This window comes from Polistes fuscatus, unplaced genomic scaffold (assembly GCF_010416935.1).
Source record: "Polistes fuscatus isolate 324 unplaced genomic scaffold, CU_Pfus_HIC Scaffold1, whole genome shotgun sequence".
In the NCBI taxonomy this organism is placed as follows: Eukaryota; Metazoa; Arthropoda; class Insecta; order Hymenoptera; family Vespidae; genus Polistes; species Polistes fuscatus.
This window is the reverse complement of record NW_025112997.1, coordinates 13266054-13283517: the sequence shown is the minus strand read 5'-3', so window position 1 is coordinate 13283517 and position 17464 is coordinate 13266054. Positions and strand designations below refer to the sequence as shown.

General features: G+C 30.2%; 1 protein-coding gene across 1 annotated transcript; it reads left to right on the top strand.

Moving 5' to 3' along the window:
- Nucleotides 1-154: 154 nt before the first annotated feature.
- Nucleotides 155-17116, top strand: LOC122521494 (intersectin-1). Its single transcript, XM_043642302.1, is given in 35 exon segments — nucleotides 155-514; nucleotides 634-690; nucleotides 920-1073; nucleotides 1159-1307; nucleotides 1380-1598; nucleotides 1942-2037; nucleotides 2745-2813; nucleotides 3128-3295; nucleotides 3990-4154; nucleotides 4278-4638; nucleotides 4720-4933; nucleotides 5021-5376; nucleotides 5659-5794; nucleotides 5858-6172; nucleotides 6246-6620; nucleotides 6690-6847; nucleotides 6919-7120; nucleotides 7186-7482; nucleotides 7559-7663; nucleotides 8017-8112; nucleotides 8241-8249; nucleotides 8383-8520; nucleotides 8598-8724; nucleotides 8816-8980; nucleotides 13487-13614; nucleotides 13742-13848; nucleotides 13909-13981; nucleotides 14078-14284; nucleotides 14362-14445; nucleotides 14525-14680; nucleotides 14770-14907; nucleotides 15000-15240; nucleotides 15826-15900; nucleotides 16566-16739; nucleotides 16821-17116. Coding segments are annotated over 34 exon segments (5649 nt in total). The 5' UTR covers nucleotides 155-514; nucleotides 634-662; the 3' UTR covers nucleotides 16985-17116.
- Nucleotides 17117-17464: the final 348 nt, after the last annotated feature.

The window sequence follows — 17464 nt, the reverse complement described above, 5'->3', positions numbered from 1 at the left end:
CGTCTTTTTAAAACACACGAGACGATCCGTCGGTTTCTGGCGGGAGAAAATTCAAATCGTTCGTCGGGAAAGCCGAACGCGTTTGAAGATCACCGACGTCGCCCCGTACGGTCTATCGATTCTTGCCGAAGATTTCCGAGGTTAGCCGAGTAGGATCAAAGTGACGTACGTCAGTCAGTGTGGGCCGACCCGCGATCCGTCTGTCGATTTCACGGAGTTTCTTGGACGTGTTTCTCGCGGAAGGAAGCTACCGTTTTTCGGTAAAGAATCATGTATTCGATCGTTTAATCTAGCGCCGATGCGCTACCAAAAATTCAAAAGACGACTAGACATTTTTTTGCGTTCGCATGCCTTGCAAAAAGGAGAAACCTTTGGTTCCTATACATTCGTGTTCGCGCCCCGATCAATCTTCAAGATCACAATTCCCCTTGCGCGCTTATCCTCTTAATTGGGTCTTATTGTTGGTAGGATAAACGCTAAATTGATAGCGTACAGCCCGTTCTTTTGTCTCAAGGTAATACTCGAGTCATCGCGACCGACATCGATCGTCATGACCTAACCTTGAAAAAATGTAACGTCTCTAACAAATTTTCGATACATTTCCGGCGATATCAGATTATGTTTTTCTTTCAGATACAGCCCGCTTGCTAAACTACGGGTGTATGATTATGGCAAACACTCAAACTCCCGGTACGTAATTTCGATGTCACAGTTACACTATAGTCACATTTTTTTCAATCTTGTCTTTCTATGATGACAATTGCTGATTAATCATTTTTAAATGTTATTGATTGTTTCTCGTCAGTATACTCAATTTTTTGTACAAGGGGTGGGGACGCTCAATTAATCGTTATAAAATAAAGGTCAATGGCGATAATGTCTAGTTTCCAATGAATATGATTAAAATATTTTCTTTTAGGCATGGACCCCTGGGTGATTCAGCCAAGGGAACGGGCAAAATACCAAGAACAATTTGATTCTTTAAGGCCGATCAATGGGATTATTACTGGTGAACAAGCGAAGGGTCTTCTCTTAAGATCACAGCTTCCTCCCGTTGTTCTTGGACAAATATGGTATAAGATCTATTTAATATATATATATATATGTATGGTACTTGTTACATACAAAAATCATTCCCTTCTTAATATATTTTTACAGGTCACTATCGGATACAGATGCAGATGGAAAAATGGATATAAACGAATTTTGCATTGCTTGCAAATTAATAACTCTAAAACTACGTGGGTTTGAAATTCCTAAAACATTACCTTCGTCTCTTATTCAAAGCTTAAAAGCTTCTTCCACCGGTAATTAATGTTTCATTAATTAGTATAAATAACCTTTTAACTTTATCGATAAGGGTTATTATTTTTTAACAGGCAACCTTGCAACTGGTTTAACTAATGGTGCAGCTACTATACCAACCCAAAATAATATTACTTCTTTAGTCAATTTGACTGGCACTGGAGCTGTACCGGTGCAACCATTAGTTGGTATAATACCAGTTAGTACTCCTCCGGCACGTCCTTTGATTGGTCCTCCATCCAATGGAACAATAGGACGTCCATCTACACCTGCTTCACCCATGACATTACCAGGTAACTTTATTGATTTATTTGATTTTAAAATCTTGGGTATGTCCTCTTGTAGCTGCACATCATAATATACAATGATAATTCATAAGAACCCTCTCAAACATATACACTATCATTATATGATCTACTTCGACCAAGGCATACTAGCATATCCAAGCTATGCCGATGAGTATAAACATTGTGGAATGATTAGATAAACCACCATTTGTGCTGCGCAGACTATTCTCACTGCAGAATTCTAATGACTACTATTGTTACTAATACTTTGGCTTAAATATAAAACAAAATATTTATGAAATAATCAACAACATATTTCTACATATAACTTATGCATCATACTATACAGCATCGCGACAAAATAGACAGAATGTGGCCAGCAATATACATGCCACAACCCACACACCATCTAAGCCACCCGCTCGACCTGCACCACCCTCTGTGGGTATGTTAAAAGTACTGAATGTTCGTTTATATATGTGAATAAATCTATGTGTGACTAATTGTATTGTATATATAACAAGCTTTTTCATAATTGCTTCTTGAAATGTGGTCTGTTTATTTATTTTCAAAAAACTCTCTTTATTCTTCTGTGAATGGCTTTACTGGCAGCATGTGACAGCAATGCATTTTGAAAGGTGAATCAAAGTATGAATGCAATGTTTTATAAATCCAACAAATTAAGACAAGCCTTATAACTGTCTTTCAGTATTCATTTTAATCTAAATTTTTATTACATTCTATTAATATTTAGCATTATTTTTTCAAAAATCTAGAACAGCTCATATATATTATAGTAGGAGACATATATTTACTAAGTTTCCTATATTTATTAAAAGTATGGTATTATCGTATTTCTTAAACACAAGAAATGTATAAATATATCTTTATAAATATCTGTATTTATATGGAAGTTTGTTTATTTACTTTATACTTTCTTATTATTATATCTACTTATTATGAAGCTTTACAAAATTTACAAATCTTCTATTTTTAGAAATTATACTTGATACTCTTTTGCTCTTTTTATTATTCATAAATAATCCTTTCTTTATAATTACATCTTCTTTGTAATTTACATCCTTTTTTTAAAGAAATGATTATTTCTTTGTAAAACCTTTAACAACACCTCTATTTGTGCTGCAAAAAAAGGAATCGTGCCTTCCGCAAGTACACCAAGCACTGGTCCACCTCAAAGACCAACACCACCTTCTAGTATTGGTATGTGTAAAATTGAAGAAATTGTTTCAAGATTTTAATGATCACAAATATACACGATATAAATTGTATATGCTAATAATAATAATATGGAAGTACATTTATTTTAAATTTGTTCTTCAAATAAAAAGTATGAAGCACTAGGGTATCTGAATATTTAGGAAATGATTCCTTTTTATTAAGTCAATGTTCTTATTAAATGTTTTGTGTTTGCTAAAAAAAAGAGAATGTTTTGACACTTTCTTCTTTACGCGTATTTTAGTATTATCTCTTTTTATATTATCTTTTTTATATAAAATTATGTAAATTAATTACAGGATCTAATTTTCCAACTGCCACAAATGTTCCGCCACCAAAGCCAGCACCACCTTCATTTCCAAATAGCCCAGTTGCTGCAATGTCTCCAGCCAAAGTTTTACCAACTGCTGCTACAGCTATTGTACCTCCTATTCAACCAATGCAGTCAATGGCGACTTCTGCTATAGGTAAAAAGTATTTAATACATATAAAATATATTATTTTTAATAATATAAAAAATGAATATTCAATGTAAATATATATTAACTGTTATGTTTATTTAATATTTCATTACAGATTTACTCGATCTTGATTTATCAGAAGGTATACTAAGAAAAAAAAAGATTGTACAAGAAGTACGATATTATAATTAAAAAAGTGCTTTCTGCTAATATCAAAAATAGTTTAGGCCATTGCCTCTAAATATTATCATATATTTGCTCTTAATATTTATAATGCTGGTATTCTGTTTATTATAGAGTATTCTATAATATAATATGAATCATTAATTGTTAAATTTTCTTTGAAAAATATTTTAATAAGCAAAATTGTTTTATAATTGCTGTAACGCTTCTTAACAAATTTACCCCGGAGATAATAATTGTATTCTATATTAAAATTTTATGCAGTTTTATTGAAAAATTTGTTGTAGAGCAAAAATTCACATATATATTGCTCTTTCCTAATTATTCAAAATTTTATGTAATATTAATCTAATCATTTCCATAACAGTATAGCTATTTGCCAGTTGTCTGTAATTTTTTTATATTAGAGTAATAACGTGCGCACGTGTGTGTGTGTGTGTGTATATTTTTAAACTGTTTGCTTTTATATACAGAAATAAATTGTACTTTTTTTTTTACAAGTAGTTTATTGTAACAGGTGCCCCAACGGTAGCTCCAATCGCACCTTTAAATACAAACCCAACACCGATTGCTGCCTTTGGTATGGGACAAACAATGCCAATGCAACCACTTTGTACTGGCATGGTTGCTCCAATGACAGGAGGAAGTACTATTATGTCATCAATTCCTCCATTGACTACTGGTATTTTATAGCTAATGTTTCATATAAATTCATTTACATGTTAATAAAATTAATAAAGAAGATAAAATATTGCTATAAATAAAAAAATACAAGATCATAAATAATTTTACTTTTTTATCACAGGTACAGGTGTTGTATCGACACCTCCAGTTGTAGGTTTACCATTAGTATCATCAACAACAAGTGGTGTGCCACCAGTAAATGGTACAACTGTTCATACACCAGTATCCACATGTACACCATTAAGTACAACTGCTAGACCACCAAGTATAGATAGAGTGGGTTCAGTAGATTCTCAGCATAGTCAACATTCAGTTGGATCTCCGCAATCTGTAGAATGGGCTGTACCTCATCAAACAAAATTAAAATATACTCAATTATTTAATACTTGGGATAGGACAAGATCAGGATTTTTGTCTGGGCCTCAAGCTAGAAACATAATGGTGCAATCGGAATTACCTCAACCAATACTAGCACGTATATGGTACATCTACATTTAAATTCGAATATATGACTTTTATTATAATCATGATTCTAAGTATTATTTTGATACACTTATTTATAGGGCATTAGCAGACATGGATTCTGATGGTCGTTTAGGTTGTGACGAATTTGTATTGGCAATGCATTTATGTGATTTAGCTAAAGGAGGCGAACAAATCCCTAATACTCTTCCACTGGAACTTATACCTCCCATATTTAGACGACAACGTCAGGGTAGCTTGACACAATCACAAGGTTCTGTAGAAAGTATTGATCCATCTGCTGGTATGCCGCAGGTATAATTCATCACCTCTAAAATTTGTCACATAATTTGAGAGATGATATGTTCTTTTTATTATATTTTATATTTATTTTGTGTAAAGACTTCATTTGAAGACAAACGAAAAGAAAACTTTGAAAAAGGGCAAGCAGAACTGGAGCGTAGACGTAAGGCTCTTTTGGAAATCCAGCGAAAAGAACAAGAGGAACGTGAACGAAAAGAAGGAAGAGCAGCAGAAAAACAAGAAAAGATTAGGTAAATATATGAAATAAAAGGAAGCATTGTAGTATGTTTAATTTATTAATATCTTTCTCTTTGTTATCGATTGGAACAAGAAAGACGTCGACAGGCGGAAATTGAGAAACAAATGTTAAGACAAAAAGAAATTGAACAAGAAAAGGAAGAACAACGAAAACGTGCTCATGAACAAAGAGAAGCTGCAAGAAAGTAAGTTAAAAATATGTTGACAGAGATTTACCCTACAAACTAATGAATTATATAAATATAATATCACATTTAAAACAGAGAACTTGGAGAGACAGACGACATTTAGAATGGACACAACCCTCCCCCCTCCCCTCCCCCCCCCCCCCCCATAACAAGTAACCTTCGCTTTTCCCTCTCCCTCCCCACCCTTCTCCCTTCTTTTTTCCCCTTATCCCCCTCTCCCCCTCTCTCCCCCCTCCCTTCTCCCCCCTTCTCTCCTTCTTCCTCTATTTTCCCTTCTTCTCCTCTCCTTCCAAAAAACCAACAAAACACACCACAACAAGGGGTGGTGACAAATCACAGGCATTCAGCACAGAGGCAAAAAGAACAAGATGTTTTACTTAAATTAAAAGCAAAGAACCAAACTCTAACTATAGAACTTGGAACATTGGTAAGTATATAATATAAATCAACTATATTTAACTTACTTTTAATATTATTATAAATATTCCAGAATGATAAAGTGAAAGAATTATCGCAAAAGATTTGTGATACTCGGGTTGGTGTCTCAAGTGTAAAAACAACGATCGATGGAATGAGATTAACTCGCGATTCGCAATTGCAAGAAATGACAGCGTTAAAAAATAAACTTCGTGAACAAAATCAAAGGTTATTAGCACTTAGTCAGGAAAAAGCACGAATAGAAGCAAAGAATAAACTAAATTCCGCTCAAGATACTGTTGGCCAAGAAGCGATAAAAATGGCATTTGATAATAAACAAATAACTCTCAAGCAAATGAAAGATAAAATTGCTGATATGCAGCAACAGGTACATATATGATTTATTACCGTGACTGAATACACCAAATTTCGTGATTTCTTAATATTTCATAAATTTATAGATTGATGCTAAAATGACTGATATAGAAAATAATAATGGTCAACTTGAAGATATAAAAACACAAATGAAAAATTTAATAGCAGATTGTAAAAAATTATACATAACATTTGAAGACAAGAAAACAAAAGTTTTGGAACTTAAAGTAAGTAATGGAACAGGTGCTGCAACAGATTATACAGCATCAGCATGGGGTGACGATTCTTGGGGCGATACTGAAACCATAGTTCGTGACAATGATTGGCCTGTTAACGATACCGCTATTATTACGAATACAACAGAAAAGCCTAATGCAGAAGTTATGAAATACAGAGCATTATATGAATTTGTAGCAAGGAATCAAGACGAAATATCATTCCAACCTGGTGATATTATTTTGGTAAGCTTATTTATACAAAAATATTCATGAGAAAGATTAAAATATTAATAAGTTTATTTATTGTTATAGGTACCACCTGTTCAAAATGCAGAACCTGGATGGATGGCTGGCGAAATACGTGGTCATACTGGTTGGTTCCCAGAGTCATACGTTGAACCAATAGATTCTAGTGCTACTACTGACAGCACATTTATGCAACAAGATAGCGTAGAAAAGCGAATATTAGAGTATGTTACAATTTATTTAAACGATTAACGTATCTTAATTAAACTAATATTTATTTAACTTTCTGTCGCAGAGGTATTGCTGAAGTTCCCGAAAATGTATCTGATGCAGGATCTCTCGGTGGTGAAGCTCCTACAGTTGAAGCTATAGTACCGACCTTAGGATTAGGTGTTGCCTGTAATATACAAGCAACTGCTTTATATCAGTACCGTCCTACTACAGAACAACATCTTTCCTTTGATAAAGAAGATACTATTAATGTCATTGAACAACAGGTTAATATATATAGATACATTTACAATTAAATTAAGTCATTTTCTACATACAAATTATTTTATAGAATAATTGGTGGTATGGCGAATTAAGTAATGGAACTAAAGGTTGGTTCCCTAAATCGTATGTAAAAGAAACTACCACCAATGATAAAGATATTGTTGCTTCTGTGGATGACGGTCTCAATGAATATTACATTGCACTTTACCAATATGCTTCAGCTGAAACTGGTGATCTTAGTTTTAATCAGAATGAAGTTATTTTAGTCATCAAAAAAGAAGGTGATTGGTGGACAGGATGCATAGGAGACAGAACTGGAATTTTTCCTTCTAATTATGTTGAAAAATGTGATGCGCCTATTCAGGTATTTTTGGAAGATAGATGAATAGTGTTTAAATGTATTTTCTGTGACTGCATATTACTGATGTACATGTGTGCAGGGTGTTCCTTTGTCTACTAATGCTACTGAACAAAATACCGCTGTAGTTACTAATACCACAGAAAATCAAGAAGATACAACTCTTACAACGACGCAAACACCATCAGTATGTAATCATATGATTTTTTAATATTTTATTTAAGCTAATAATTTTATCAGTACTACTATATAGTAGCAATACGAAGTATGCTAAATGTATGTAATAACTACTAGATTATTCCAGTACCACACACATAAAGCTTTAGTAATGTTGAGTAGCTAATATCATAGATAAAATTCGAACCGTTTTTTAACTCAACATTAAATAATTATCTCACTATACTATAAAATCGTGTGAAATACATTTACTTTAGTAAAATCATTCAAATTATGTAATTAAAGTTGTATCAAATAATTACATATATTTGACGTGTGGTTAAACATTAAATAGTAAGCTAGCTTTCCTATACATTTGTTTAGCAATTAGAAAAAACTCCTGAACAGCTTGAAGATGAAAGAGCAGCTGCAGAAGACAGAGCAGAATTACCTGACTTCACTGCTATGGCTACTCAACAGGTAAACAGTGTAAATGTAGCTCTTAATTAATTTTAAAATTTTGTGAAATATATCTACAAAAGTTTCATATTTTATGACATTTAATTGCTTACTGCCTCATTTATGCCACTGATGCCCTGGTACTGCAGTATCATAAGGTATTTTGCTATTTGCAAAAAGTAATTTGTGCGTCCTTAATTATTAATAATGTAACATTATTATTATTTTGTTTTTAATATCATGTATGCATAAGTGTGTATAAGTTATTTTTTACTTTGTTTGACTATATAGCGAGGAAGAAAACCTGAAATTGTACAAGTTATTGCACCTTACCAAGCTACCAGTGCTGAGCAGTTAGATCTACAAAGAGGACAATTAATAATGATTCGTAAGAAGACAGATAGTGGATGGTGGGAAGGAGAACTTCAGGTATTTATTACTTATTCATATAGGTGTATTTGTTCCTATACTACTAAAGGTTTATTTATTTCATTTTTGTCTAATAGGCACGTGGAAAAAAGAGACAAGTTGGCTGGTTCCCAGCATCTTATGTTAAACCATTAACTAGTAGTAGTAATAGAAGTACACCTGTCTCTCACGGTTATCAAGATTCACCAACAGATCCAAATGTTGGTTAGTTGATGTGTATATATATAATAAATAGAATTAGATTGTGTATATTTTTTTATGATTATATTACTCGGGATTATTGGCATCTTTACAGAACGTGTTATGGCTCTGTATCCGTACCAAGCACAAAATGAAGATGAGTTAACATTTGAGAAAGGTGATGTTATAACAGTGATTGCCAAAGATGAAGAAACATGGTGGAAAGGCGAATTAAATGGAGTTTCTGGACTCTTTCCTAGCAATTACGTCTCTCCTATGTGTAAGTATTCAAAAATTCTAATTATCATTCATGAATACAATTCATTGGATTTCACAAATTTTATGTAATATTTTGTAATTTTTATATTATATGAATATAAGTAGTTTTTTGCAACCCTTTTTGAAATATTTTAGAATAAAAGAATCTGTATTTTTCCTTCTTTATAAGCAATTTTATATTAGTAAATTCATGTATTAATTTACAGTTACATGAAATTATTATAATTGATTAAATATATAGATTAAGAAACATATAAAATCTGTTTTATATACAAGCGGATAGATGGACGACCGTCAGGAAAATTTAATTGCTATAATAACAAATTATCATCTTATTAAAAATATCATATATTTCTAACGATCTCCGAATATGTGCATTTATAAAAAATTTAACTTATTAACAATTTTATAAAAAGGGTATTAAAATTACCTTATTTTTTATATTTTTAAGTTTTACTTTACATGAACTGTATATTTGTTACAATACACAAAGAATTATAGTTCATTTAGATTTACTATACTCTACAATGCTTTGTTTAATATAATAATTTATTCTTTTTAATCAATTTAATTTTATATAGGGAACACTCTTTGAAGACTTCTAAAAGAATTCTTTTTATTATTTTATTAAGTAGGAAGGTAATAAATATAGGTATATATTGTTTATATCATATTCAATATAACTAACAAAGAGAATTCTAATTCCGTATCTAGTCAAATAATATCTATGGATTTCTCTCTTCGTCATTTATATTATTTATTCACTGCATTGTATTAGTTAATGGGAAATGATGTACGAAATGGCAAAATTGTTTATTATTACTTATAATAATTACTATATCTGCTTATTGCTTTGGTGCAGCTATCATTCTTTCTTGTGTTTTAGAGCTAGCTTAAAAAGTAATACGTGTTACTTATTTTACCCTTTATAATTTTTACAATAATCGTATGATACTATTCTTTCTACTTGTGAAAAAGAGCCTGCTTGTCTGCCTGCATGCCTGCCTGTCCGTCCGTCTGTCCGTTTGAGGTAGCCGTTTCATTTTTTTATCAGTAATCTTAATTCTGTTTGTTATTTTTAAATTATTTATTTGTAAAATATTTTGTACATAGATTGATGTTCTGCATACTTTTTACAAATCGTGATAATGAAATATATTTTTCATTTACAATATTCTACTTAAGTCCATGTTTAAACATTTTAGTTTTACAAACTGTTCTCCGGGTTCTTATTTTCAAATAATTTATTATTAATTCTTATTGTATTCTATTATAATCACTAATTAAAATGTATCCACATTTCTGAAGCTTACATATACTAATCCGTTTATTAAATAGTAACCGTTAATAGATAAAAAAGCAGCTACCTCAGTTATATCAGATTACTTGACACGATACTTAATGATTTTCCTTTACTAATTGTTGTATTTCGCATCTGCTTAACACGCAGCTTAAAGGATAGCAGAGCAGCACCGCAGCATTGCAGGCTAAAATAAAAACATCTGAAGTGCAATAAGAATGAATAGCAGATCCTACTCAGCACGGCGTATAACAACCTGAAGTCTCGACGGAGGAGACAGTGGGCAAAAGAGAAAAAGGGAGAGGGAGAAAAAAGAGATTGAAAAAGACTCAGGGCCGGTTCTTTGTCTTTGTATTAATCCATATTATGCAAGTCCTTTTCCTGTGGTGCAGGGTTCTTTATTCCCTTGTTGTCATTGTCAGTTAAAATTTGCCACTATCAGAATTAGGCGTTTTATCTTTTTAATATCTTGGAATGATTTTGTCACTGGCATTGTGCGTCATATATTATGCATAAAATAGTATGCGCATGTAAAGAGACATTAATTATAAATCATGATGCAAATACCATCAATATTACCTGATATGTGCACCAAGGTCTACCTCAGTTCATTATATACTCCAATGTAGAATCAAGGACAAATATTATTGAATATTTGGCATTCTCATTTTAGAAGTAATAAAACTAGCTTAAATATATTATGCCACTGTTACTTAATGTTTAAGTTAAACTTAAAATTTGATATGGTCAAACAAAATTAGACACTTTAATAATGTCTTGCATTGATATACAAGTGACACTTTGAGCCCGGGTTATTAAATTATATATTATCTATGTTACTTTATCTTAAAAATATAAAATGCAAATATTATAGAGCATCGAAGTATAATAGTAACATATTTTAATGTTACAGGATACCAGAAGCTTGCCATAAAAGGCAATATAGGTCTATGTTCACATTGGAAATGGCTATTCATCATATTTAATGTTTAAATGTTTATCCTATAGATAAGAAAATTCTAATAATTATAGGAGAATTAAGGCTGTTAAATTCATGATCACCGGGCTTTAAGTGTTAAGTGTTTCTTAATCTTTAAAAAAATTGTTGTAATCTTATTAAGTTTGTCATCCCTACCTTCTTCAATATAATATTGCTTCCCAAAGTGTTTTTGATGTACGAAAGCGTGAAAATATTATGAGTATTATCGTTCACTTATTGTTGAAACTGCCCAATAGCATCATCAATGATGCTGTTTTCTGATATTTAAAAAAAGCGCGATTTGTATTATAACTGCATCATGACCAGGCCTAGAGCAGAAATTTGATAGTTATGTAATGGAAAGCCACTTCTAGACGATTTCTTTGTACAAAGTAAGCAGAGAAGGAGCTACAAAATATGTTGCATTTCTTTCGTATGTTTTCATACATTAATAATTTAAGTTTAGTATCCCTAACGTAGACACATAATCGAATCTCTATACAAATGTTATTATTGTTAATTCTATTATTCTCTATACCTAATTTTCGAAAATTAAATGTTTATAGCTTCTAATTTATACAGTGAGTAGAAAAAAAAACGAAATGTATGCGTGTGTGTATACATATGCACACCAATACATACACACATATATGTCAATTATGTTTGCCTCCCCTTAGTACAATTTGTTAGTAAAAATAATTTGTTTCTATTTATTTAACTTTATCAATTGTTTTCTGTTGATCTGTAAACGCAACTAGCGTGCTCCTTCTTTAAAGCCTTTTATTATAGAGCCTAAAACAATGTCAGTCATTTTTATGACATCAGTGACACATCACTCTCAGATCACATAAATGATTAAATTGGTCGCGAGTGATTCGTTGAATAACATTACTTTGCAATGAACCAGTTTTGTCATTATTTTCTACATTCTATTTAAAAAATAATGAAAAGAGTAGAGATATTGGAATGAATATTCTGAAATAATTTATTTATACATATAATTTGCTAATATTCAATAATTCTATATAATTATTATAATAATATCTTATTTATTTTATATTCAGACGCTAACTTTACAATGTGATAATATTGTATTTGATCTTAATGAATCACAATATAAAATCTTTTTTGTCTTAATCCTATTAATTATTTATTAGTTTAATTATTTATATTGCATAAAAATGAGCAGAGATAAACGAAGATATAACTACTGGTTCCAATAACTGAAGAAAAAATAAACAAACAAGCGCACAATAAATCATCAGTGTATTTATATACAAATTATCCTTTTACACATTCTATATACAGCTAAGCAAATATGTGTATAAATACATCTGATAAATTGTAAGAATTGTGTGCTTATTGTTAAGTACTCTAAATATACGCCCAATGTAATCTTTATCTAAACATGTTGATGATGTGTGTAAAGCAAGTTGTGCAACTGATTATCTTTAGAGAAATACCTGTGTAGCGCTTATTATCTCTAACAATAAGATTGTTACCATTTGCAGTCTATCCACATTGTTTGTTGTAATATCAAATCTCATAAATGAATCTCAGTAAAATAATATGTACTTCTCCATGGAGGACATTGTGAGAGTTTGAACAAAATCACAAGTCACTGCTTAATTTTATATGGATTTTGTTCATACTTTGTATGACTTGCTCTTGTCTTCTCACATGCATATATACAAATTTGTTCTTATACATATGTATACATATCTATACACATATGCAGACACGTTCTTAAAAACGCTGATTGAAATAAAGTATCTATCTGTTGTAAAGTACTGTAGTGCGGACCAAGTGTGTGTCATTCAGTATTACCCAAACATGATATGTATACTTCTTATATGTTTATTCGTGCGTGTTTGTCCTGGATGAGTTTCCTACTTTCCAAATATTTTATGAGAAAAGCTTACTATATTCGTATAAAATTATTTATAATTTATATTATCCAAAGTAATATACATGGCATAAATTAAGAGAATATTTTATTTTAAATATCTCTAATTTTCCTTATTTATTTTTTCTGATGCTGTTCTTTAGATTTTTCTGTAGAGGTAAAATAAATTGTTTTATTTTGTCGCCAAATCAAACAATTTTTTTGTTTCTAAGATAATGACCTTCCCAATAGGATAACATATCCTTGAAACAAAAATGACCATAACAAATTTAAGTATAATTAAATAATCCAGAAAATCCTTCTATATAAATTTTATGTGTAGCAAGTAAGCTGACAACTGAACTGTTAATGGCAAGGCTTGATCCAATGGAGAGAAAACGTCAAGAATATATAAAAGAACTTATTACAACTGAACAAGCATATATAGAAGATATGAGACTAGTACATGAGGTATCTTTTATCATGTCATATTCTTGAATGTTTTATTAACAATTTATTTATAATCGTAAAAAAGAAATATTATTCATACAATTTTTTCACAAGATATTCTTATTTTAATTTCTGTTTGATTTTATAGGTGTTTGAGAAACCTCTTATTGAAAGTTTAGTTTTAACTTTAGATGAGGTGGATAAAATCTTTGTAAACTGGAGAGACATTATAGCCTGTAATGATAATTTTTTAAGGTAATCATTTTAAAAAAACAAAACAAGAAAAGTATGCATATTAACCTTTTTTATTCCTAGGACTTTAAGGATAAGGAGAGAAAATAGTGAAGGTGGAATTGTTAGAATGATTGGTGATATTTTATGTGAGAATGTATGTTTGTATTTACTAAAAAAAATATACATATATATATATATTTTTTTCTAATTTCATAGAATTATTCATCATTTATATTTAATAAACTTTCAGATACCAAGAATGTCAGCTTATATAAGATTTTGTAGTTGTCAAATATCTGCTGCTGCATACCTTCAACGATTAACAGAAACTTTACCAGAATTCGTTGCAGTTGCGCATGCTTGTCAGCAAGATCCGAGAACCAAAGGAATGCCACTTAGCTCATTTTTAATTAAACCTATGCAAAGGATTACAAAGTATCCACTTATTATTAATAAAGTAATACTTATTTTTATTTATGCATCTTCATTCTTAAATACTAATTAAATATTAATTTTTTCTAATGAAAATAATAGATTTTAGAACACACACCACCTGATCATCCAGATAGACAGTATCTTCAAGAAGCATTAGCCAAAGCTGAAGAATTTTGTACACAAGTAGAATTACTAATAAAATATTATCTTTATTTCATAGAAGGCTATTTATTTTATCTGATTCGTATCATTTAATTTGTAGGTAAATGAAGGTGTAAGAGAAAAAGAAAATAGTGATAGATTAGAATGGCTGCAAAATCATATTGTATCTGATGGTCTTGAAGAGCAACTTGTATTTAATTCTCTAACCAATTCACTAGGACCAAGAAAATTATTACATTACGGTATTCTTCATAAGGTATTATAAAATGAAAATTTCACTTTAATTGGAAGTATAATTATAATTTATAGATTATTTTTAAGAAATAATTTCAATATTTATATTAGGCCAAGAGTGGAAAAGAACTTGTTAGTTTTTTAACAAATGATTTTTTATTATTTGCACAACCAACAAAATCTTTACCAAGTGGACAACAATTTTCGTTTGAGCGTAATAAACACCAAAGATTTAAAATGTACAGGAAGGTATATTAATGAATCTTCTATAAAAAATAAAATATAATAAATATTATTGAAATAAAAATATTTTCAATATTAATTATGATTTCGTCTTGCAGCCGATATTTCTTAATGAATTATCATTGCTATCCGATTTAGATACAAGTGGAAGTGGAAGTATAAATGGATTGGATGTCTTAGATAATACATCTAAAACTTTGAGACTTAAAGATTCAAAAAAGCCGATAATATTGATAGCACCATCAACAAGTGAATGTTCATTATGGAAGAAAAGAATTACCGAGGCACGCAGAACGTTTATGGAAAATGAAAAGACTCGTCTACAGAGACAGCGATCAAGTAAGGTTTTTTTTTCACAATGCCATGTTTATTGCCATATTATTGTCAATACGTTTATCGTTTTCGTATTACAATATAATTAGTCTTATTTCATAAATGACTTAAAATCATACGATATTAAATAAACAAATCGCTACGTAGCTACGATTTGTTAGCTTTCCATTGACACTTGTTGTTTCTAGAATTATCTATTTTATCAATTATTATTATTATTATTATTAAGTGGCGTTAGGAACTCGAAAGCTCATTGCTGCATATACCAAATCCCGCCAGTGTTCCCGTTCCTGAGCGCGATCCCTCCATTCATGATCCTCATATCTCATTTCCTTAATATTCCTCCTAATATTGTCCTCCCATCTACGCCTTGGTCTACCCAATAATCTTTTCCCATTGGGTATACCAGTAAGTATTTTATACGCAGTTCGTTCCTCACCCATACGCGCCACGTGACCAGCCCATCTTAATCGGCGTGATTTTATGACGGTCATAATAAAAAAATGCTCGGTCTATTATACAATATATGCAATATTTTATTAATTAAGATATTAAAATGTGCAATAACATGTCACATATATGGATAAACAGAGCAGGCGCAGTTTGGAGCATGTGGACGTATTCTTGTAACTGTGTTTGAAGGTTCCAACTTGAAAGCACCGTCTGGTAAGCAAGCGCATGTTTTTTATGTTGCTTGCTGCTAAGCTTGCTTTTATGCTTTATTATTATTTTGACTTCTGTGTAACTGCATGTGTATTTAAATCTTATCAAAAGGACAAATATATTGGAAATCTGAAGAAAACAACTCATGTGGCAATAGAATGACATTTCTAATGCTTGTTTGCTCATTACACTTACTAACAAAATATTGCATGGTTATAGTTTGTAGAAAACCACCGCAAGGCTATCTTCGGTTAATTGTAGTGGAAGCTGAAGAACTTGCCATAAAAACAGGTAAAGCTTTACATTTTCCAGCAATGTATATATTGTTACACTTCGTGTATAAAAAAATAAAAATCTATCATATATAACATTAAACTTTAATATTTTTGTAATCTGCACGCATTGATTTATTAAGCTTAATAACTATTTCTATTTAATAATTTGTAGTGTTAAATGTATTTTTTTTTTTCTTTTTTTTTAATCTTCTTTCTTTCTGTTCTATTTTAAATCTATGGTTTATTAGTTCTATATACATATATAAGTAAATGTCATATTTTAATAAATAAACGCTATAATAGAAACTATTTATTAAGAAAATATGTAAAATATAAATAAAAAATAAATATTTCTCTAATTTTAATTTTAATAATTAAATAACTTTCGTACAGGAAAATGTAATACATTCTGTAAGGTTTCTATGGGATCCCAAGAAGAAAGAACTAGTGTTGTTTCAGAAACAGATTGTCCTTTATGGGATACATCTATGCAGTTTCTAGTTAAGGATTTACACGAAGATACTCTTTGTATCACAGTATTTGACAAAGGCTATTACAGTCCTGATGGTATATTTTATATTATTTACAATTTGTATATAAATTTTACTTTATATATTTATAAATTTTAATAAAATATTTGTAATACAGAATTCTTAGGCCGTGCAGAAATTAGGGTAGCAGATATCATGAGAGACAGTAAAAATGTTCGTGGACCTATTTTACAACGATTCAAGTTACGAGAAGTTGAAAAAGGTGACGTTATTTTAAAACTAGATCTTCGTTTATTCAATAGTAAATACAGTAACAGATAAACAATCATTTTTTCATTCTTTTTAAATATAATATAATATTTTTATTGACAAGTACACATATAATTTTATGACGTTTAAAACCGCTCACTGCCAGAAAGACAATCGTTTACAATAAATCGTCATTTTCGCAGAGATATGTGTTTTAAAATATTAATTACGAAGTTTTATTCATAGTGAATAAGTGTATCAGTATTTCATTATTGATAATAGATTATGAACAAAGTTTTATATAATATATTATACCTAATATTTTTAATGACGATGTGATATACGAGAATTAAAAATAGTTTAATAATCTGCTATTGCGAATCAATGTAATGTTAAAATGTAAAAACATATTTTTCTAACAATATCTCAACTTTTTTTTGTATAAAAGATTAATTTCTATTATTATTAAATGTTTTATATAAACCAAAAATATCAAAAAATAATAAAAAATTTTGACCTATTTTTTGAAATCTTTTCTGAAACTTAAAAGTT